We start from the raw sequence: 21,497 nt of genomic DNA, 5'->3' as shown, positions 1-21,497 counted from the left end.
TAGGATAAACAAATGGGCTTCTTGCTGTAAATGGAAGGAAATTCAGGAAACAGAGACTAGGCAGGTGAACAGGACAACAACTTAACCTTCATCTGCTTCCCAGGGATTGTACATCTTGTTGTTGATGTTTGTTACCATTGTTCCTGGAAGGTAAAAGTCTTTTTCTTTTTCTTTTTTTTTTTTTTTTTGAGACACAGTCTCGCTCTGTTGCCCAGGCTGGAGTACAGTGGCGCGATCTCGGCTCACGGCAAGCTCTGCCTCCTGGGTTCACGCCATTCTCCTGCGTAGCTGGGACTACAGGCGCCCGCCACCACGCCCGGCTAATTTTTTGTATTTTTTAGTAGAGATGGGGTTTCACCGTGTTAGCCAGGATGGTCTCGATCTCCTGACCTTGTGATCCGCCCGCCTCAGCCTCCCAAAGTGCTGGGATTACAGGTGTGAGCCACTGCGCCCGGCTCTGACAGGTAAAAGTCTTATGAAAAATCTCAGAAAGGCTGTACCTGCTTTTAGAACAGGGTCCAGTGAGAAACCTTTGAGTCTGCTGTGCTGACCTAGGATGGGGAAGGAAAGGAGCCCTGACTCAAAGGAGCAGCCATTAATGGAAAGGAAGAGGAGTGTCAGTCTTTCCTCTGTGTCATCTATACCAGTAGAGAACAGGGAAGTAGAAAGGCAGGAAGAGGGAAGGGAAGGGCAGGTTAAATCCCAACACCCTGCTCTCTACTGGAGTCAAACTCCTTCCTCCTGCCATACCTGCCGCCTTTACAAACAAAGCAGCCAATGCTGCCTCTTCCTCCTCCCCAAATCCCAGCTCATCATTCAAACCATGGTGTCTTATGTTTGGGCAAAGCCCTGCCTCCTCCTACAGATGAAGGAACAAGCCAGTCCTACATGGTTGGGGACAGGGAAGACAGTAAATATAGAAATCCTAGATAGAAAACAAAAAGAGCACATTTTAGGCCGGGTGTGGTGGCTCATGCCTGTCATCCCAGCACTTTGGGAAGCCAAGGTGGGCAGATCACTTGAAATCAGGAATTCAAGACCAGCCTGGCCAACATGGTGAAACCTCATCTTTACCAAAAATGCAAAAATTAGCCAGGCGTGGTGGTGGGCATCTGTAGTCTCAGCTACTCAGGACGCTGAGGCAGGAGAATCGCTTGAACCCTGGAGGTGAAGGTTGCGGTGAGCCAAGATCGCGCCACTGCACTCCAGCCTGGGCAACAGAGTAAGTGAGACTCTGTATCAAAAAAAAAAAAAAAAAAAAAAAAAAACCCACATTTTAAAATTGAAATTTATTATAATGTTGATTTGGTTTTCTATTTCAGATGTATTATGGGTAAACTTTTTATGAGAAAAAAGTATTCAAGTTCTAAGCTACTAATTTACAAATGAACTTTTATATTACAATCCATTTTTAAATTGGGTGTTACCTGTGTTCTCCAATGATTGTGATTAGGTTAAGTAGAGGGGAGAGAAATGCTGATAGATTTTCAATATAGGTGTATGGTTGTTTTTTAATCCTATCTTACAAACATAGTCATTTTCAAACCCAGAGACAGTGTCTTATGGCTACATAGAGCCAGTTTCCTTCACTAGAAAGACTTGACAAATGGACATCTTGAAAATAAATATGCTTTGGTAATAGCTGTGTAAAAATCTGTAGTTGTAGGTCTTAGAAAAATGAAGCATGGGCTGAAATAATTTTAATCCTCTTGGGTCTCTTTGTGGGCACATATCTAGGCATATTGTCCCTACAAAGCTAAACAAAACTAATGTTTGTTTTTGTTTTGGAAGAGGAATGATGGAGATTTGTTTGTTGTCTTTTTTATGTATAAGATTGTGGAAATGATTAAGGTCATATGGCTCTTAGAAAGTTTGATGCACTTATATTCTTTCATCAACGTGAGAATTAAAATGTATTTTCTGTCTTTCATCATTTAGTTAATTGCACTTAAGCGGAAGATATTTCCCAGAAGGAGGATACACAAAGAAGCTAGTCCCAATCGAATCAGAGTATAGAAGATCTTCATTTGAAAACCATCTACCTCAGCATTTACTGAGCATTTTAAAACTCAGCTTCACAGAGATGTCTTTGTGATGTGATGCTTAGCAGTTTGGCCTGAAGAAGGAAAATATCCAGTGCCATGCTGTTTTGTGGCATGAATATAGCCCACTGACCAGGAATTATTTAACCAACCCACTGCAAACTTGTGTGTTGAGCAGCTCTGAACTGATTTTACTTTTAAAGAATTTGCTCATGGACCTGTCATTCTTTTCATAAAAAGCCTCACTGACAATAGACAGCTGTTAATTTCCCACAGCAATCACTGCAAACTAACTTTATTACGAGAAGCCTATGCCAGCTGGGAGTGATTGCTAAGAGGCCCCAGTCTTTGCATTCCAAAGCCTTTTGCTAAAGTTTTGCACTTTTTTTTTTATTTCCCATTTTTAAAATAAGTAGTTACTAAGTTAACTAGTTATTCTTGCTTCTGATTATAATGAATTGGGATGTCTAAACCTATTTTTATAGATGTTATTTAAATAATGCAGCAATATCACCTCTTATTGACAATACCTAAATTATGAGTTTTATTAATATTTAAGACTGTAAATGGTCTTAAACCACTAACTACTGAAGAGCTCAACGATTGACATCTGAAATGCTTTGTAATTATTGACTTCAGCCCCTAAGAACACTATGATTTCATGTGCAGGTCTAATGTCAAAGGGCTAGAGTTAGTAACAGTACTACTTACCAGATGTAATTATGTTTTGGAAATGTACATATTCAAACAGAAGTGCCTCATTTTAGAAATGAGTAGTGCTGATGGCACTGGCACATTACAGTGGTGTCTTGTTTAATACTCATTGGTATATTCCAGTAGCTGTCTCTCTCAGTCGGTTTTTGATAGAACAGAAGCCAGCAAACTTTCTTTGTAAAAGGCTGGATAGTAAATTATTGCAGGCCACCTGTATCTTTGTCATACATTGTTCTTGTTGTTGTTTAGTTTGTTTTTTTTCAAACAACCCTCTAAAAATGTAAAAACCATGTTTAGCTTGCAGCTGTACACAAACTGCCCACCAGCCAGATGTGACCCTCAGGCCATCATTTGCCAATCACTGAGAATTAGTTTTTGTTGTTGTTGTTGTTTTTGAGACAGAGTCTCGCTCTGTTGCCCAGGCTGGAGTGGCGCAATCTCGGCTCACTGCAACCTCCGCCTCCCGGGTTCAAGCAGTTCTGTCTCAGCCTCCTGAGTAGCTGGGACTACAGGTGCATGCCGCCACACCTGGCTAATTTTTATATTTTTAGTAGAGACAGGGGTTCCACCATATTGGTCAGACTGGTCTCGAACTCCTGACCTCAGGTGATCCACCTGCCTCTGCCTCCCAAAGTGCTGAGATTACAGGCATAAGCCACTGCACCCAGCCGAGAATTAGTATTTTCATGTATGGTTAAACCTTGGCGTCTAGCCATATTTTGTTTATGTCATAATACAATGGATTTGTGAAGAGCAGATTCCATGAGTAACTCTGACAGGTATTTTAGATCATGATCTCAACAATATTCTTTCAAAATGGCATACATCTTTTGTACAAAGAACTTGAAATGTAAATACTGTGTTTGTGCTGTTAAGAGTTGTGTATTTCAAAAACTGAAATCTCATAAAAAGTTAAATTTTTGTCTGACACTTTGATTTTTAAATCTTTGAGGATTGAGTTTACTGTTACTCAGATTCAGCAGTCACTTGAGTGTCTTTACTGTGTATCAGGTTCTGTGCTGAACATTACTAAAATTAAGTGGAAAGTAAGGAAAGATTAGTATTATACAGAAGAATGTTGCTTTATGGGGGGAAAATAGTTTCTAAATGGAATTTATCATATGGTAAAATTTAGGATATCTGGGTATCATTATAAAAGCTGAGATTTATTCTAGAAAAGTTAGAGAAATGAACATTTGTCTGTAATGACGATTTCTGTGGTTAGATGAATATAGTCCATACCTAATTAGGAGCTTGATAATAGGATGGATAATACAATCCTAGGCTATTCATAGACTCATTCTAATGATTCTGTGATTCAGTAGAATCATTAGAACAGAGGAACCTTAGAAGTTGATGAGCAGTCAGATGGTTAGAACCATTTGTTCAAATGAAATCCTATAGAAAAGGTCACTCTGTGTTTTAGTTTTTTGTGCTGCTGTAACAAAACACCTCAGACTGAGTAATTTACAAAGAACAGAAATTCGTTTTCTTATAGTTCTGGAGGCCGAGAGTCCAAGATCAAGGGGCTAGCAGGTTTAATTGTCTGGTGAGGGCTGCTTTCTGCTTTTAAGATGGCTTCTTGAATGCCGTGTCCTCAAAGAGCAGAAGGGCAAGAAGGCACAAACTGCCTCTGTCAGGCTCTTTAATAAAGACATCTAATTGAATTGATGAGGGCTCTGTTCCCATGACTTATCACCCTCTGAAAGCCCCACCTCATAATACTTTTAAATTGCCAGTTAAGTTTCAACATGAATTTTGGACAGATAAAAATATTAACCACAGCATTCTGTGATACAAAAGAAGGAAGGCTGCTCCTCCTGCCTGATTCTCAAAGGTGTTGCCTCCAGCTCCCAGGCCCTTCAGGCAGAGTTTCAAAACAACTGTCTGGACCAACCCTTGCTTTTTATCGGCAAGGACACCAAGGCCAGGGGGATGACGTGACTTGCTCAAGGTCTTACAACCAGTTAGAGGAAGAGGTAGGGTGGGAACCCGGGTTGTCCCTCTTTCCTGTCGCCACCAGCCCATGCTGCCTCCCCAGGACTGTGGCACATGTGGGTGAAGAGCACACCCTGCAGTCAGACTACAGGAGTTCAAGTCCCGGATCCTGGACACTGCTTGCCGTGATTTAGCTTTCTCTGCCAAAATGTGGGAGGCAATACTGGTAGCTACCACAGAGGCTTATGGTGATAATTAGAGGAAATGACATGTGCAACACACGCAGCCCAGTGCCTGGCAAATCGTCCTGCCTGCTAAATGTCAGTGGTGATGATGGTAATGATGAAAATTCGTGTTAAAGACTGTTGTCCAGGCCAGAGGTGAGGCTCCTAGTCTAGTCATTAGGGTGAGATGATTACATTGCTCTTAGCTAAAAAAGTGATACATTTTCTAATTAAAAAGGATTTTTTTAACCTACCTTATGTCTTCAGAAGTGTTTTTTTGTTTGTTTCTTTTGAGGCAGGATCTCACTCTGTTGCCCCAGGCTGGAGAGCAGTGGTGTGATCTCAGCTGACTGCAGCGTCAACCTCCCAGGCTCAAGCAGTCCTCTCACCTCAGCTTCCTGAGCAGCTGTGACTACAGGTGTGCTCCACCACACCTGACTAATTTTGTTTATATTTTTGTAGAGACAGGGTCTTACTGTGTTATCCAGGCTGTTTCAAACTCCTGGGCCCAAGCAATACTCCTGCCTCGGCCTTCTACGGTGCTGGGATTACAGGTGTGAGCCACTGCGCCTGGCAAAAGTGTTCATTTTGAAAACTAGTTCTACATATACCAAGAAGTATACAAATAATAAAAGATCAAGGATTTAAACTAAAGTGTAATCACTACTTAGGTCAAAACATCTAAGAAAGAAACAGCACCAGTCCCACACAAATTCTTCCACAGGGCAGAAAAAAGCAAAATACAGTATCATCCAACTCATCCCTTGAAACACAACCCCAACAGTAAAACTTGGCTCAGATACCACAAGACAAAAACCATGGGCAGTCTACTGCAAAAGAATCCCAAACAAAATACTAACAGGCCAAATTCAGTTATTCCCAGAAGAACAACACTTCACAGTCAAGCAGGGCCTACTCCAGGAATGCAAATTTGGCCCAACACTTGAAAATCAATTCACCACATCAGCAGGACCAAAAGAGAAACTGGATGATAATCTCAACAGATCTTTCTTTAAAAAAGACCATAAAAAATTTTTAAAAGACCAATAGATGAATTCTCATCTGCTCAACAGTTATCAAGACTTTGCCGCATTTATTCATGCTCTGTTTTTCTTTGTGATATGTTTTAAGGGAAATCCCAGGCTTCCTTGTGACAGGAGTACAGAGCCATGGTGGTTAAAGGGATGTGAAGGGAGCTTCTTGTCAGTCTAATTGCTTTTCTCCTCTCACTTGCCCTAATAACAGCTACCTCTTACTGTACACAATCTATGTGCTAACTGCTTTATGTTCATAATCTCATTTCATCCACACCATATCCCCACTTATCAGTGAGGGAACTGGGGCCTAACTAGGTTTAGTGCCTCACCTCAGGTCTATTAAGTAACAGAGACAGCTTTTCCACCCAAGTCTCTACAAAATTAATTTTTAGCCACTAAATAAACTTGGATTGCAAGGGACAAATCTAACTCAAGCTTCTTAAGGAAAAACAAAGAGGGGTACAGGAGGAAGATACTCTTCCTGAACCATTGCTCAGCACTGTCTATCTGTGCCTCTCTATGCACATCAGCTTTTCTCTCCTTGGTGACGACATGGCAGTTCCTGGCTCTCATACTCCAGAGAGGCAGGAAGTTTCCTCTCTGGCTTCAATATAGAAAATCCTGGTGGGAGATGAGTTACTGTGATTGGCTCATTCTGGGCTCTGTGCCCACCTCTGTAGCCAGAGGGATGGAGATTTTTACCCAAGGAAGGAGGGGAGGGATGCTGGGCTGACAAAAACATCACCTTCCAGCTTCACAGATTAGAGATGGTGCAGGTGGAAGACCAAGTTCCTGGATTAGGTACTCAAGGTGAAGGTGAGCCGCCATACTTGAAAGCAATTGGAAAAATCAAATCTGTTGATACAGAATACAGTGAACCTTATAAATTTTTCATTACTGAAAGGACTCAAAAAAATGTAAAGCATTAGTACAGTACCTGCCACATAATAAATGCGCCATAAATGGTGGCTTTTATGATTCACAATTGGTCCCAATTGGAATCCTGCTTTTCTCTCTTGCCTGCCTCATTCTTGGCCTCATATTGCATCAGCCACGTTGCATTTTCCCAAATGTGCTGTGCACTTTTATGCCTCCATACCCTTAAAGATGCTGTTCTTATTACCTACTGAGTAGTTTATCTATGGAGACATGTCTATGAGTTTTTAAAAATTATTATAAATAGAGATGGGGTCTCGCCATTTTGTCCAGACTGGTCTCAAACTCTTGGGCTCAAACGATCCTCCTACCTCAGCCTCCAAAAGTGCCGAGATTACAGGCATGAGCCACTGCTCCTGGCCTCTAAGATTTCGACTATATTACCTGAGTTCTTTGAGACTGAATAAGGAAACAAGGGATGTAATATTTAGGTTTTCAAACAATAATGACAAGATTCTACACCATTGGTTATTAAAGAAAATGGGAAAATGTTTTGTTAGGAATCCAGATAATTGGAATAAATGGGTGATGATCTATATGGGGAAGTATTAACAATGTGGTCATCTAAGAATGAATACTGAGACAGGTCATGAAATATTGGTGTGTCGGTTAAAAATTATCTATAAATTACCTGCTGAAGCACATGTTGAAATCTCCAGGCATGCTCTTTATAGCAGTAAAATGCCGAGGTGCTGGAGATAATCTTGGGAAATTTTTACTACGAATAAAGAAGAAAAATGACAGATGCCCTTTTGTAAGGGTCACTGTAGGAAAAACAACTGAATATGATGATGTAGTGAATGGAACTACTTAATAAGAACAGCATCTATAAGGGTATGGAGGCATAAGAGTGCACAGCACATTTGGGAAAATGCAACGTGGCTGACGCAGTATGAGGCCAAGAATGAGGCTGGCAAGAGAGGAAAAGCAGGATTCCAATTAGGACCAATTGTGAATCATAAAAGCCACCATTTATGGTGCATTTATTATGTGGCAGGTACTGTACTAATGCTTTACAGACATTTTTCTGAATCCTTTCAGTAATGAAAAATTTACAAGGTTCACTGTATCCTGTATCAACAGGTTTGATATAGTGAATGGAATTACAGGAACGAGTCTGGGAGTCGTCATCAGTCATTCCTTACCCAATACACTGGTGTATTTAAACGAGCCAGTGGAATGCTGAGCATCATAGGGAAGAGGATTCAAAGCAAAACAGTAAACAGGAGGGTTCCTTTGAATCTCTTACTTGAACTAGGCAGTTGAAAAGTGATTGGCGTCAATAAGATCCTGAAGCCTTTGCCAAATATTAAAGAAGTAAAATATAGGCCAGGCAAGTTGGCTCATGCCTGTAATCCCAGCACTTTGGAAGGCCGAGGTGAGAGGATCATTTGAGCCTAGGAGTTTGAGAACAGCCTGGGCAACATAGTGAGACCCCATCTCGGCAAACTTTTTTTTTTTTTCCTTAATTAGCCAGGCATGGTGGCACGTGCGTGAGTCCCAGCTACGCAGGAGGCAGAGACGGGGATCATTTGGGCCCAGGAAATCAAGGCTGTAGTGAGCCGTGATCATGCCATGCCATGCACTTCAGCCTTGGCAAGACAGCAAAACCCTGTCTCAAAAAAAAAAAAAGGGTAAAATGTATGATTTCAAATAGAAAAAGGATTGCAGAGCTGTGAGCAAACTAAGGCAGGTACAAAGGTTGAAATATATTTTAAAATTATTTGGGGGAAAATACATATAAGCACAGAAAAAAGGATGAAAGGAAATAATACCCCCAATTTAAAACTGTATATTATTTCTGGGTAGTGGGATTATAGGTGTTTCATTTCCTTCATAAATTATATCTTCAAAAATTGTTTTGCAATTGATAGGCGATTTCCAGTTACACCAAATAATTGTTTTACAATTATACTCCCACCCACTGAATGGGTTCCCTTTGTTACATAGATTCATCATCACTCCGTGTAGTCATATTTTGTAGTTTTGCCATTCTAGTGGACTGTCAGAACGCTACATAGACTATGGGACAATTTTTTGTAATGCCAAACGCGAACGAAACTAAGCCGTGTTGTTTAACGACACCTTTTCATGTGGTAATAAAACTTAGAAAATAAGGAAGGGTGAATGATTTACATAAATTTAGGATAATTTTCTTATATCCCTGAATGGGGAAGGGTGGGGTCCTGGTGAGGATCGGATGGAAAGGCCTGCCTGAGGAGAGTCAGTGAATGTTGGTAAAGCCCTACTTCATAAATTAGGTGGTATGTTCATCATGTTTCATAATTTACATATTATTCCGCAATTTTCTTTTCTTTCTTTCTTTTTTTTTTTTTTTTTTGACATGGAGTCTCACTCTGTTGCCCAGGCTGGAGTGCAATGGCGTGGTCTTGCTCACTGCAACCTCTGCCTCCTGGGTTCAAGCAATTCTCCTGCCTCAGCTTCCCAAGTAGCTGGGATTACAGGCGCCCGCCACCACGTCCGGCTAATTTTTGCATTTTTAGTAGAGACGAGTTTCACCATGTCGGCCAGGCTGGTCTGGAACTCCTGACCTCAAGTGATCCGTCTGCCTCGGCCTCCCAGAGTGCTGGGATTACAGGTGTGAGCCACTGCGCCCAGCCGCAATTTTCGATTATAAACATTTAAAACTTAAAAACTGGAAGGCACCAGGCCTCAAGTGTACTCACAGCCCGCCCCGGAGGCCAAAGCAACCTGGGCCAGCGATTTGGGCGCGCAATCGCCCCATGGGGGCGGAGCCTCGCCACCCAGTTCACGCCTGCGCTCTGCGTCCAGCCAATTAGCGACGGGTCCGGATGAGGTGACACTGGCTTTTCTCCCGTGCGAATCCCAGCTTGCCTCAGAAGCGTCGCGGAGAAGGGGCCACCTCAGGTGAAGCGCGCTTGTGGAAGAGTTGTTGTGGAGGACGCCTGTCGACTACCGGTAACTGGTCCTCAGCCATTGCGGTGTGTTTCAGGTGTGAGCAGGGGAGGCGTCTGTCTATCGCAGGTGTCCAAGCCAGAGGCTGCCCTTGACCAGTGAGGTAAATTTTACCTCCTGGCGTCGCCTGGGGCCTCTGACGAGAAAACGGAGGCCGCGAACCTCACTGAGGACAGGGCCTTGAGCAGGAGAGGGGCTGGTGGAAAGAGGGCGGGCTGGGCTGGGGCTGGGCCCCATCGCTACACCCTGGGACCACTGACTGGAGGAACGCGGCGGGGCCGGCCCTACCTCGCTCCGCGCGTCTCCCTCCTGCCGCTCCACACCGAGGGCGCCTTTCGTGGTTCCTCGATGTATTTGTTGTCGAAATCTTCTGCCGATGTTCATTTTCCGAGACCTAAATTGCGGGACATTTTTATTATTTGTCTTATTATGAGCTTCTTTCTGGCATCCTCATGACGTGTCCCGCCAGCAACTATAATTTCCCCGCGTGACTGAGCGGCCTGCTAGAGTTGCCCAGATTTAGCCAGAATCTGGCAAAGGCGGCCCCAAAATTCGGAACTCCCAGGCCTCAGGGGCCACCTCTCCAGTCGGGGTGGACTTGAGGCGGGGTGGAGGCTGTCATTCTCTCTCATCGATTGATTGAGACGAAGTCTCACTCTGTCGCCCAGGCTGGAGTGCAGTGGGGCCATCTCAGCTCACTGCAACCTCCGCTCCCGGGTTGAAGCGACTCTCCTGCCTCAGCCTCCTGAGTAACTGAGATCACAGGCATCGGCCACTGCGCCCAGCTAATTCTGTATTTTTAGTAGAGATGGAGTTTCACCATGTTGGCCAGGCTGGTCTCAAACTCCTGACCTCAGGTGATCCGCCCGCCTCAGCCTCCCAAAGTGCTGGGATTACAGGCATGAGCCACCGCGCCCGGCCATTTTTGTTGTTCTTTTTTGAGACCAAGTTTCACTCTTGTCACCCAGGCTGGAGTGCAGTGGCTGCGATCTTGGCTCACTGTAACCTCTGTCTCTCGGGTTCAAGCGATTCTCCTGCCTCAGCCTCCTGAGCAGCTGGGACTACAGGCACGTGCCACCACGCCCGGTTAATTTTGTATTTTTTTTTTTTCAGTAGAGACGGGGTTTCACCATGTTGGCCAGGCTGGTCTTGAACTCCTGACCTCAGGTGATCTGCCTGCCTCAACCTTCCAAAGTGCTGGGATTTCAGGCGTGAGCTACCGTGCTTGGCCTATTTATTTTTTAACAAATATCATTATCTTCTTAACTTTTGGCCCCCCAAATAAATGAGGAAACTGTTAAAATTGTATTCAACAATCCTTGTTCGATATCTCCTTTGATATTTAAACTTTTGCCAGTGTATTAAAATGATGTCTTTGGATTCAGAAGGTTCAAGAAATTTGTTTTTTAAAGTCAGGAAGCATCTAAATATGGTGTCCTCCGGAAAAAAGTATTCCAGGAAATCTGGGAAGCCGTCTGTGGAAGATCAGTTTGCGAGAGCCTATGACTTTGAGACTGAAGATAAGAAAGATCTGAGTGGATCAGAGGAAGATGTTATTGAAGGTGCAGTACATCTCATGTTGGGCAGTGATGTCCTTCAGTTCATTTGTTTTGAACCCATTGAGACTATCGTACAACTTAGTTTGTAAAGCATTTTCAGGTATGGGCTTCCCTCCCCCGGTATTTGTGGTTACAGAACCTGCTGACAGGGATGGCCAGCTGTACTTTGTGTTTCTCATTTGATCCTTATATTGCAGTATCGGAGTTACAGAAGCTTATTCGGCAACTCTTGCTTTTGCAGTTATTTCCAAAATATCTGATATATAGTATGTGGCTTACTGTGACATTAACCCAGGGAGACTTGAAAAATTATTCCTATAAAATGGTCCTGAATCCTGATTTAATTTCATCTAACCTGCAGAGAATATTGCATTTTTATGTCTGCTTTGAAAGTGTATGTTGGCAAAAAGCCTAAAAATCCCCAAATGAAGATGTTTCATTAAAATTTACCAAAATAATCTATTCAGTTTCAAAAGCTTTTTTTTTTTTTTTTTAATTGTCAATACAGGGAAGACTGCAGTCATTGAGAAACGTAGGAAGAAAAGGTCTTCTGCAGGAGTAGTTGAAGATATGGGGTAACGTGTTCAAAATAATTTTTGTTTCTTAGATAAAGCACTTCAGGAAAAATTGCTAACAAATAATATATGTAAAATACTTGGCATCTGGTATTTCTTCCAAAACAAGCATGGTATTTTGTGGATCTTCTAAAGTGTTTAAAATGTAATTTCTTTCCAGGGGTGAAGTACAGAATATGCTGGAAGGAGTTGGAGGTATGTTTTAGGAGATACTTGTATTTAAAGAAAATTGTTTTAAGCCATATAATTTGTATAATAACAAATGTTAATAATGGGCTATAAGACTGTTATTTAATGCCTTGTTCTCACATAGAAGATTCTGCATAAGTATTTGTGATTTAGCATCATAGATTTTCATAGTTAATCTTTTCCATGATGTTAAGAGTGAATGGTGCTTTTATTTTATACATATGCAAATTTAATGGACTATGGAATTTTAGAAGAAAAATGCACAGGAAAAGTCTTTACCCTTCTTTGTATTCACAGACTAAGTGATACACACACACACACACACACATACATACATACATATATTTGTATATAAGTTTTTCATTTTTTCAGTTTAGTTATTTTCTGACTTCCTGTGTTCTTTTCTTTAGGGAGGACAGTGTAAATTAAGCCTCTAAAATAACTCTTTTTACATTAATAAACTATGTAGTTAATACTAAAGACAATTTTGCTAGATAGTGAGAGTTTTATAATTAGGTTCAAAAATTCTCAAGTTTTAAATAATATATTAAGTATCAATAAAATATGAGCTTTGTTAGAGATTAGTTATCTTAAAAAAGAGTTAATATTTAGCTCCTCTAAATGGATTATTCATACAGTCAAATCTTTTTTGAAAGCTTTGCTCTGTCCGGTGGTGAAAAAGTGCTTGTTTTATAAATTTATTATAGATAATACTGAAAGTATAAAATATTTATGTAATAGTGCAGCTCCAGCATGATTACTGAAAGATGCCTATTTATGGTAGATCCATAAGATAAAGGCTTATGTTTAGCAAAGCATTATTTGAAGTAGTAAACATTTTATGAAATGCAGTTCTTATGGGTAAAAATGCCCAATAAAAAGCTCCACAAAAGCATTTAAAACTGATCTTATTCACCTATTTCTCATTGAAAAATAAAGTGATCTTAAATTAATTTATCTAGAAATTTACTTAAACTAAGATTTTTTTCTGTCCTTGGTCTTTGTCTCTTTTAGTAAAAAATGTATTTAAAAGTATCATTGATGGCCAGGCACAGGGGCTCACACCTATAATTCCAGCACTTTAGAAGGCCAAGGCAGGAGGATTGCTTGAGGCAAGGAGTTCAAGACCAGCTTGGTCAACATAGTGAGACCCCCGTGTCTTTTAAAATACATATATATATATAATTGATTATATTAAAAATAGTTTTCTTCTTTAACTATTTTTATCCTTTTTGGATTCTCTTTTTTAATAGAGTACTTTTACATATTTTCTATAATGAGTTCTAACAATAATTCATTGAAATGTGTCCTTTTAATTGGGGTGTATTTTATAAATTTAGATAAATTTAGCCTTTAAAAAAATTTTTTTTAATTTTTGAGACGGAGTCTCACTCTGTTCCCAGGCTGGAGTGCAGTGGTGCAATCTCAGCTCACTGCAACCTCTGCCTACCGGGTTCCAACGATTCTCCTGCCTCAGTCTGCTGAGTAGTTGTGACTACAGGTGCGTGCCACCACGCCCAGCTAATTTTTGTATTTTTAGTAGAGATAGGGTTTCACCACGTTGGTCAGGATGGTCTCGATCTTTTGACCTCGTGATCTGCCAGCCTCGGACTCCCAAAGTGCTGCTGGGATTACAGGTGTGAGCCACCGCGCCTGGCCTACATTTAGCCTTTATTAACAGTGTTTTCTCATGGGGAAATTTAAAGTCTGTCCTTGGCACATTGTTTTGTTTATTAGCTCTTTTTTATTGTTCCTAAGTTAAAAAATTATCTTCAGTTAGGAAAATCAGAATTTGGGTGCTAGTAGCTGAGAGTTTTCTCAGAAAAAAAAAGTAAGCAAATAATTCTGCATTTTGAAATTATGCCTATTTCTAAATTTAAGTTTAAATGTCTTTCCAATATTGTTGAACCAACCTTACCCACATTTACTTGAATATGTGGGAACAAAATACTTTTTTCAACATTAAATTTTAATGAATTTTTATTTTCAATCTAGTTGACATTAACAAGGCTCTTCTTGCCAAGAGAAAGAGACTAGAAATGTATACCAAGGCTTCTCTCAAAACTAGTAACCAGAAAATCGAACATGTTTGGAAAACACAACAAGATCAAAGGTAAGGTGGTTGCTTCTTTTTTAGAGCCACATTTCTCAGTATTTACTGGTGTAAATTACTTATGAAAAATACTATTCTAGGCTCGGCACAGTGGCTCATGCCGGTAATCCCAGCACTTTGGGAGGCCAAGGTGGGTAGATCACTTGAGGTCAGGAGTTAGAGACCAGCCTGGCCAACATGGTGAAACTCCGTCTCTACTAAAAATACAAAAATTAACCAGGCGTGCTCGCTTGAACCCAGGAGGCAGAGGTTACAGTGAGCCAAGATCGTGACACTGCACTCTAGCCTGGGCAACAGAGTGAGACTCTGTCAAAAAAAACAAGAAAAGAAAAATACTATTCTAGTTACTGGGGTTTCTAGTGAAAATGTATTTGGCTTGATTTTTCTCTAAGTATGATAGTCCTGTAGCCCTATAAACCTCACTCCTTCATAGAATTGACATTATTTCCTAAAAAATCAATAAAGATCACTTTTTTCCTTTTAGGTAACAAGTGAGGTTATAAAAGTAATTTCGTTTTTTGTTGTTGTTTTATGAGATGGGGGTCTCATTATGTTGCCCAGGCTGGTCTTGAACTCCTAGGCTCAAGCAATCCTCTCACCTCAGCCTCCCAAAGTGCTGGGATTATAGGCATGAACCACTGTGCCCAGCCTAAAAGTAATTTATGTTCATTCTAGAAATACACTAGTTGAATAAAATGTAAATGTCATAAAAACCGTTAGTCTTATGATAGTGAATTATGTTCAACAATGTAGAAAAACACCAATCTTGTATCGTACATAATTTGTATGTTTTAGCTGACTTAACTCTTCTTTTGTATAAAATCTTTGTTAAGCCAAAATAGGGAAAAAAATTAAGTGAACTATTTCTATTTAGAAATCTTATAGGATAAATACAATCACCTTATTTAATGTATTTGTTATATCAGAATCTATATTCAATCAGAAAAAAATGAAAAATAAACTGCTTAGAGATCAGATGAATTTCTTTTTGAAAATTTATATATACAATAAAACTTCCTTAGTTTTCAAGAGCTAAAGCTTGTGACAGGGCTTTTCTTCTATTAGTTTGTTAGAAAAAAAATACTTCTGGAATCAGTGTAAATCATAATTTTACTTTTTGGTTTCCCATCAGAAGACTTAAGCTGCAGGTATTTCCTTTTCTTATATAGTATAAACGTGTCAACTCAGTTTTGTTTTATATTCTTTTTATATTGGTATGAAATATGACAATAATTCATCATTATGTTTTACAGGCAGAAGCTTAACCAAGAATATTCTCAGCAGTTTCTGACTTTGTTTCAGCAGTGGGATTTAGATATGCAGAAAGCTGAGGAACAAGAAGAAAAAATACTTGTTGGTATCATGATTAGGTTTAAAATTAACCAAGTCTCAAGTAGGAATGGAGAACCTAGCCTTTTATTGTGACCAATGGAACTGAGCCAGGTTTCATTAACCATGGCTGGCCATGTGTTTTAAACCTGCTGAACTGTAAACCACAGACGTATAGGCACATACCATACTCATAAAAGGCATTGGTCTTTGCTTTTTATATTGTTTGGGATTCCTGCATTTCCAAGTGACAGAAACTTGTCAAAGTACAAAAGAAGGATCATTGGTTTATATAAAAGAAGTTGGGGCAGTTTAGCTTCAGGCATAGCCAGATGGGAACAGGGAAGGGGTTGCTCATGTAGTGTCATCTGGGTTCCGTCATCAGTTCTCAGTAAGGTGTCTCGATGTAGTAAGCAAGATAGTTTTTACAGTCCTAGGCTTATTACAAGTTTAGTAACCCCAGTGGACTGAGAAAATCTTTCTCAATAGCTCTGGCAAAAAATTCCTCTGGGAAAATATGACTGATGGAGTTTGGATCATTTGCCCATTCTTGAACCAATCATTGTATAGTTAGCCCTCTGTATGTAAGGGTTCCGCATCTGTGTATTCAACCAATCGTGGATGAAAAACATTTGGAAGAGGCTGGGTGTGGTGGTTCATGCCTGTAATCCCAGCACTTTGGGAGGCCGAGGCGGGTGGATCACCTGAGGTTGGGAGTTTGAGACCAGCCTGACCAATATGGTGAAAACTCATCTCTACTAAAAATACAAAAATTAGCCGGGCTGTGATGGCGCGTGCCTATAATCCAAGTTACTCAGGAGGCTGAGGCGGGAGAATCACTTGAACCTGGGAGGCGGAGGCTGCAGTGAGCCGAGATCGTGCCACTGCACTCCAGCCTGGGTGACAGAGGGAGACCCTTTCTTAAAAAAAAAAAAGAAAGAAAGAAAAGAAAAGAAAAAATGCAAATTGTAAAAATAATCCAGTGTTACAACTATATAGCATTTACATTGTGTTAGGTATTATGAGATCTAGAAATGATTTAAAGTATGTGGAAGGATGTGCATTGGTTATATGCAAATATGATGCCATTTTGTAACAGGAACTCGAGCATCTGCACATTTTGGTCTCCTGAGGGGTTGGGTGTCCTGGAACTGGTCCCCCCAGGATACCTAGGGATGTCTGTTGTCAGAACATTGTTGACTTTTAATGGCCAGACTTGTGTTACCTGCAAGTGAGGATATTGGGGGTAGGGATGACAGTGTAAAATAGATAGGATGGATTTGTGGGCTGATAGATTATTGAGCTGTAGTACTAAAGAGAGTAAATTAGAATGTTAAAGAAGTAGTGGTTAAATACTAGGATAGATAGAGAAACAGTATGTATAATGGTTAGAGCCTAGATGCCAGCAACAATACTGTTTTGGATCAAATTCTTGTTTGAGCAATTGTAGCTGTGAAACCATGGACAGATTATGCCTCAGTTTACTCATCTATGAAAGGAGAATGCTGAGTATCTATCTCTTAGAAAGTTTACCATTATTAATACTGTGTAGTGGTTAGAATTATTAGTAATGTCAGAATCTAGGGTGGGAGTATGTAAGTCAATGGCTAAAGTAGGGTAGAGGCCAAAATCATTGAGAAACAGGTCACGGAACGGAAAACCATTATTATCGGAAGGATCATCTGTGTGGACACTGAAATCACCAAGAATTAAGACATGACTTGATTATTGTTAAAATTTCCCATTCAGCAACTGGTAGAATTAATATATTGTTACATATTAGTGGTGAACATAAATTATCTAAACGTGGTCATAATAGTTGTTAAAATTTTAAAAGCATTGATTTTTAACACTTTCTTTTAAGTTTAATGTAGAATTATTTTTTCTAAATTTAAAATTTTACCCAAATTGTTATTACACAGTTTTTTTCTTTTATATTTGCAGAATATGTTTCGACAGCAACAAAAGATTCTTCAACAATCTAGAATTGTTCAGAGCCAGAGACTGAAAACAATTAGACAGTTATATGAGCAGTTCATAAAGGTTTGTTGTATGTAGTAACACAATACATCGTTATAAAAAATAATATATTTATGGAAGTAGAAGATAATTCTTTTCTTTCTCAGTTTATGGGAAAAAACATTTTAGACTTTAACTACTTTTCCATTTTGAATTCATTGTTTCTGATTTAAGTGATAAATGTATTTTTACTTGAGGATTCAAATGGTTTTGTCGGGATTATTCAAGACAGGAAATGGTAAATTGGGAATTTTACTTAGAAATATACTTATCATGCATAAAATCCATACTTTAATAACACTTTAGTCATAGTTCTCTGTTTAACTGAAAATAGACTCTATAATAATCATTTTTAGGTTGTATTTTACTTGTTTTTTTATCCCCAGTGTTTGTTAAATAGAAAGTACCCAAATTATTGAATTCTCTTGTTTTCAAATGTATTATAGAAGTATTTTATGGCACATTTGCTTTTAGAATTATTACAGTGACCAAAAATGAATATATATCCAACATAAAATAATAGATATAATAGACATCTGAGGATTAAAAGTCTGTGGATTGATAATTATCTACTGACACATACATATTAGCAAATTGTAGTCTGTACCCTTCTTGTTCAGGCAGAAATATACTTTTTAGTAACTATTCATAGAAGCTCAATGGAATCTTGCATATACTTTTTTTCAGTGGTGGTTCCTTTAGATAGTCTTGTGCAAATACATGTTAAAATAACATTAAAGGAATTGGGATGCTCTGAGTAAACTAGTAAAATTGTTTTAAAATAAATATTTCAGAATAACTTTAATATATATGGCCGAGCACAGTGGCTCACACTTTGGGATGCCAAGGCGAGATCACTTGAGCCCAGTGTTTCAAAACCACCAGCCTGAGCAACATGACAAAACCCCATCTCTATTAAGAACAAACAAACAAACAAAAATAGCTGGGCATGGTGGCACTCACCGGTAGTCCCAGCTACTGGGAAGGCTGAGGTGGGAGGATCACTTGAGCCCTGGAGGCAAAGGTTGCAGTGAGCTGAAATCGTACTACTGTACTCCAGCCTGGGCAACAGCGAGACCCTGCCTCAAAAAAAAAAAAAAAAAAAAAAAAAAAAAAAATTATACACACACACGTTATTTTAAACAGTATTTCCAAGTGGAAAACTTGTTGTCTTGTTCTAATGCTCCGAGAACCATTTGGATTGGTGTGAAGATTTGATGAAGTACTAGATAAAGACTTCTTCTAAATGTTATCACTAAATGTTACTATTTAGGATAGGAACTATAGTATAACCTTTGATTCCTCCATCTCCTTTTTCTGTCACATCCAGTTATTACTAGGCCCTGTAATTTTTACTTCTGCAGTGGTTCTTTCTTTTAATGCCCACTGCTACTACCCTAGTTTAGGACCTCATTATTATTTGCTTGTACCATTATAATTCTTAACTGATTTCTCTGTTCTCCAATCTATGCTTCCTAGATCTGCCATATTATCTTTTAAAAATAATATCTCTTTCCTCTTGAAAAACTGTCAGTAGCCTCCCATTCTAAATTCTTAGGTATTCAAGATCCACCTATGACATGACCCTCTTTTTAAGCTTCATTTACTACATTTGTTCATTACCCCACCCCTCCACATAACTGCTTTCTCTCAGCTCACTACGTACTTCTATGCTTCTGCTTATGCCCTTCCCCTAGAATATTTTTAACTCCTTTTTCTTTATCTATTGAAATCTTAGTATTTTGCCCACTAAATTGGAATTAATCCCCATTTTCCACTATATCACCACAGCAAGTTGTGCTTCCATTCCTATTATAAAATTTTTGTTTTGTTTCTACGTTTTTTTCTCATTGCCATCAGGAAGCAATCATGTATTATTGTTTTTTAATTTCTCCACAGCACTTAATACAGCACCTCTTACATAGTAGGCACCAGATTAACTATTTGTTGAATGAATAATAAAGATGTAAGACATAATTTTTATTTTTCATAACGTGAAAGAGGTTGTACTATAGATTATTTTATTCCCTCTAGTGAATTCATGGCACACTATTAGTCATAAGTAGATTATTACTTGATATTTGGAAAGCTTAATAGAAATGGTTTTTACTGATGTGGGACTTCCAGTCTTTTTTATCTTGACCTTAACAATTCAGGAAACCCATTTTGGGCAAAGTATACTACATTGTACTTCCTATAACATTTTATTCATGTCTTATACTTTTTCTTTTTTAGTACGTATTTTGGTATTCACGTATTACTTGGAATATTTTTATTTCAAATAGATAATGAGCATTTGAATATTTAAAAATTACTACTTTTGAAAATTAATTGTACAATTTTAGAACCTGAGATGAAAAGTGGTGCTTTGTAACTTAACTAGTCTTTTGTGTTTTTAGAGTATGGAAGAGTTGGAGAAGAATCATGATAATCTACTTACTGGTGCACAAAATGAATTTAAAAAAGAAATGGCTATGTTGCAAAAAAAAATTATGATGGAAACTGTAAGTGATCATATTGAAATTGAAAAAATAAGGATTAATATAAGCAATGAAATATTTTATTTGCTGAAATAGGTATAACACTTAACTAAAAATTAAACAAATGTTTAATATCTCCTTCCATGAAACAGCAGCAGCAAGAGATAGCAAGTGTTCGGAAGTCTCTTCAATCCATGTTATTCTGATGACTCTTTGAAGAAAGAACTTGAACCTAAGTAATATGATACAATTATAACGTTAGCTAAGAAGCATATTGTAAGTCTTTAGAATAGTTTAATTGTAACATCTTTAATCATAAACCTGTTTCATTGTAAGACCTCCCTTTCTGTTAAGTCAAATCTAAATAGTTATTAGTTAGCAACTATTCCTAAAGAATATGTATTAAGCTTTCAGCTCTTTAGTAATGATAGTGAATTTTTCTCTCTAACACTGTCAATTAAATAAAGACGATTTAATTTTAGGCTTGGCTTCATTGTATCTGTATCAATCCCAAAAGGTAGAAAACGCAAGTATAGAAGGTTATATTCTTTAAGGAAAAAATGGAATACAAAATCTATTTTACATGTACATCCTTTTCTATATACTTAAATTATACAACCAATTCTAATGACAATGAGATGCATTTAAATTTGTGTTCTGGAATAAATTGCTAAAATCATTCACCTCTGAACATTAAATCACTAGCAATAGAACAATATATAAATAACAGTTTTAAGACATGGATTTGTGAATATGTCATTGCCACAAAGACATTAAAATGTCACTTAATTGGGCTTGGTCTGCAATTAAATTAAGAGCACATCATTAACACACCTAATTACTTATGGTTTATATATATCACATCTGTGTTTATTTATTTATTGAGATGGAGTCTCACTCTGTCACCCCAGCTGGAGTGCAGTGGAGCAATCTCAGCTCACTGCAACCTCCGCCTCCCAGGTTCAAGCGGTTCTCCTGCCTCAGCTTCCCAAGTAGCTGGGACTACAGGCACTTGCCACCACGCCCAGCTTATTTTTATATTTTTAGTAGAGACGGGGTTTCGCCATGTTGGCCAGGCTGGTCTCGAACTCCTGACTTCAAATGATCTGCCCGCCTCGGCCTCCCAAAGTGCTGGGATTACAGGTGTGAGCCACCATGCCTGGCCTCCTGCTATTCCATGTTTTAAATTCTAATTTTTGCCTCTATAACTCACCCTTATCTTAGTTATAATAAGGTTTTCCAAGTTTTAACAAAACAGGTGCCTACAGATAAACTTTTTCTAATTGTGACAACCTACTTGTACAGGAAGAAATTAGTCTTCCGCCATTAACGAATATATTTGACATTACTTCCTAAATTTCTGAAGTTTGTAAAGGATTTTCCTTTTAAGCCAAAGTATATATTA

The 21,497-nt window shown here is 38.9% G+C and overlaps 3 protein-coding genes across 14 annotated transcripts in view; 2 read left to right on the top strand and 1 right to left on the bottom strand.

Annotated features, from left to right (window-relative positions):
* The window catches only part of GNPTAB (N-acetylglucosamine-1-phosphate transferase subunits alpha and beta), an 84,523-nt gene extending 80,839 nt beyond the window's left edge, over positions 1-3,684 (top strand). For both annotated transcript variants that reach the window (XM_002823649.5, XM_024256585.3), the window contains exon 21: positions 1,939-3,684. In XM_002823649.5, the coding sequence (XP_002823695.2) occupies positions 1,939-2,016 (78 nt within the window). In that variant the 3' untranslated portion in view covers positions 2,017-3,684. The remainder of the gene's footprint in view (positions 1-1,938) is intronic.
* Positions 1-21,497, bottom strand: part of CHPT1 (choline phosphotransferase 1) — a 56,232-nt gene that overhangs the window by 5,354 nt on the left and 29,381 nt on the right. For 2 of the 8 annotated variants that reach the window (XM_024256586.3, XM_063712238.1), the window contains exon 9: positions 20,151-20,324. In XM_024256586.3, coding sequence (XP_024112354.1) covers positions 20,280-20,324 — 45 coding nt within the window. In that variant the 3' untranslated portion in view covers positions 20,151-20,279. Of the gene's footprint in view, positions 1-3,024; positions 10,223-18,575; positions 18,692-20,150; positions 20,325-21,497 lie in introns of those variants that run through there. The other 6 variants (XM_063712235.1, XM_063712233.1, XM_063712232.1 and 3 more) reach the window with 6 other exon arrangements.
* SYCP3 (synaptonemal complex protein 3) lies at positions 9,703-20,573 on the top strand. 4 transcript variants are annotated; one of them, XM_024256591.3, is made up of 9 exons: positions 9,703-9,831; positions 11,245-11,390; positions 11,896-11,962; positions 12,123-12,157; positions 14,147-14,264; positions 15,518-15,617; positions 17,538-17,636; positions 20,012-20,116; positions 20,245-20,573. In XM_024256591.3, the coding sequence occupies exons 2-9, from the start codon at positions 11,258-11,260 to the stop codon at positions 20,296-20,298; spliced, it is 711 nt and encodes a 236-aa protein (XP_024112359.1). In that variant the 5' UTR covers positions 9,703-9,831; positions 11,245-11,257; the 3' UTR covers positions 20,299-20,573. The 4 variants fall into 4 exon arrangements, with proteins under 4 accessions (XP_024112359.1, XP_009246430.1, XP_024112360.1 ...); XM_009248155.4 differs by having other exon boundaries at positions 9,714-9,831; positions 11,241-11,390; XM_024256592.2 differs by having other exon boundaries at positions 9,744-9,931; positions 11,241-11,390.

This window comes from Pongo abelii, chromosome 10, assembly GCF_028885655.2.
Source record: "Pongo abelii isolate AG06213 chromosome 10, NHGRI_mPonAbe1-v2.0_pri, whole genome shotgun sequence".
Taxonomy (NCBI): domain Eukaryota; kingdom Metazoa; phylum Chordata; class Mammalia; order Primates; family Hominidae; genus Pongo; species Pongo abelii.
Note: the sequence above shows the minus strand (reverse complement) of the source record. Positions and strands in the feature narration are given on the sequence as shown.

Coding starts and splice junctions, on each gene's coding strand:
- SYCP3 (XM_024256591.3), top strand. CDS start 11,258: ATGGTGTCCTCCGGAAAAAAGTATTCCAGGAAATCTGGGAAGCCGTCT. Junction 12,158..14,146: donor TATGCTGGAAGGAGTTGGAG/GTATGTTTTAGG, acceptor TTTTCAATCTAG/TTGACATTAACAAGGCTCTT. Junction 14,265..15,517: donor AAAACACAACAAGATCAAAG/GTAAGGTGGTTG, acceptor TATGTTTTACAG/GCAGAAGCTTAACCAAGAAT.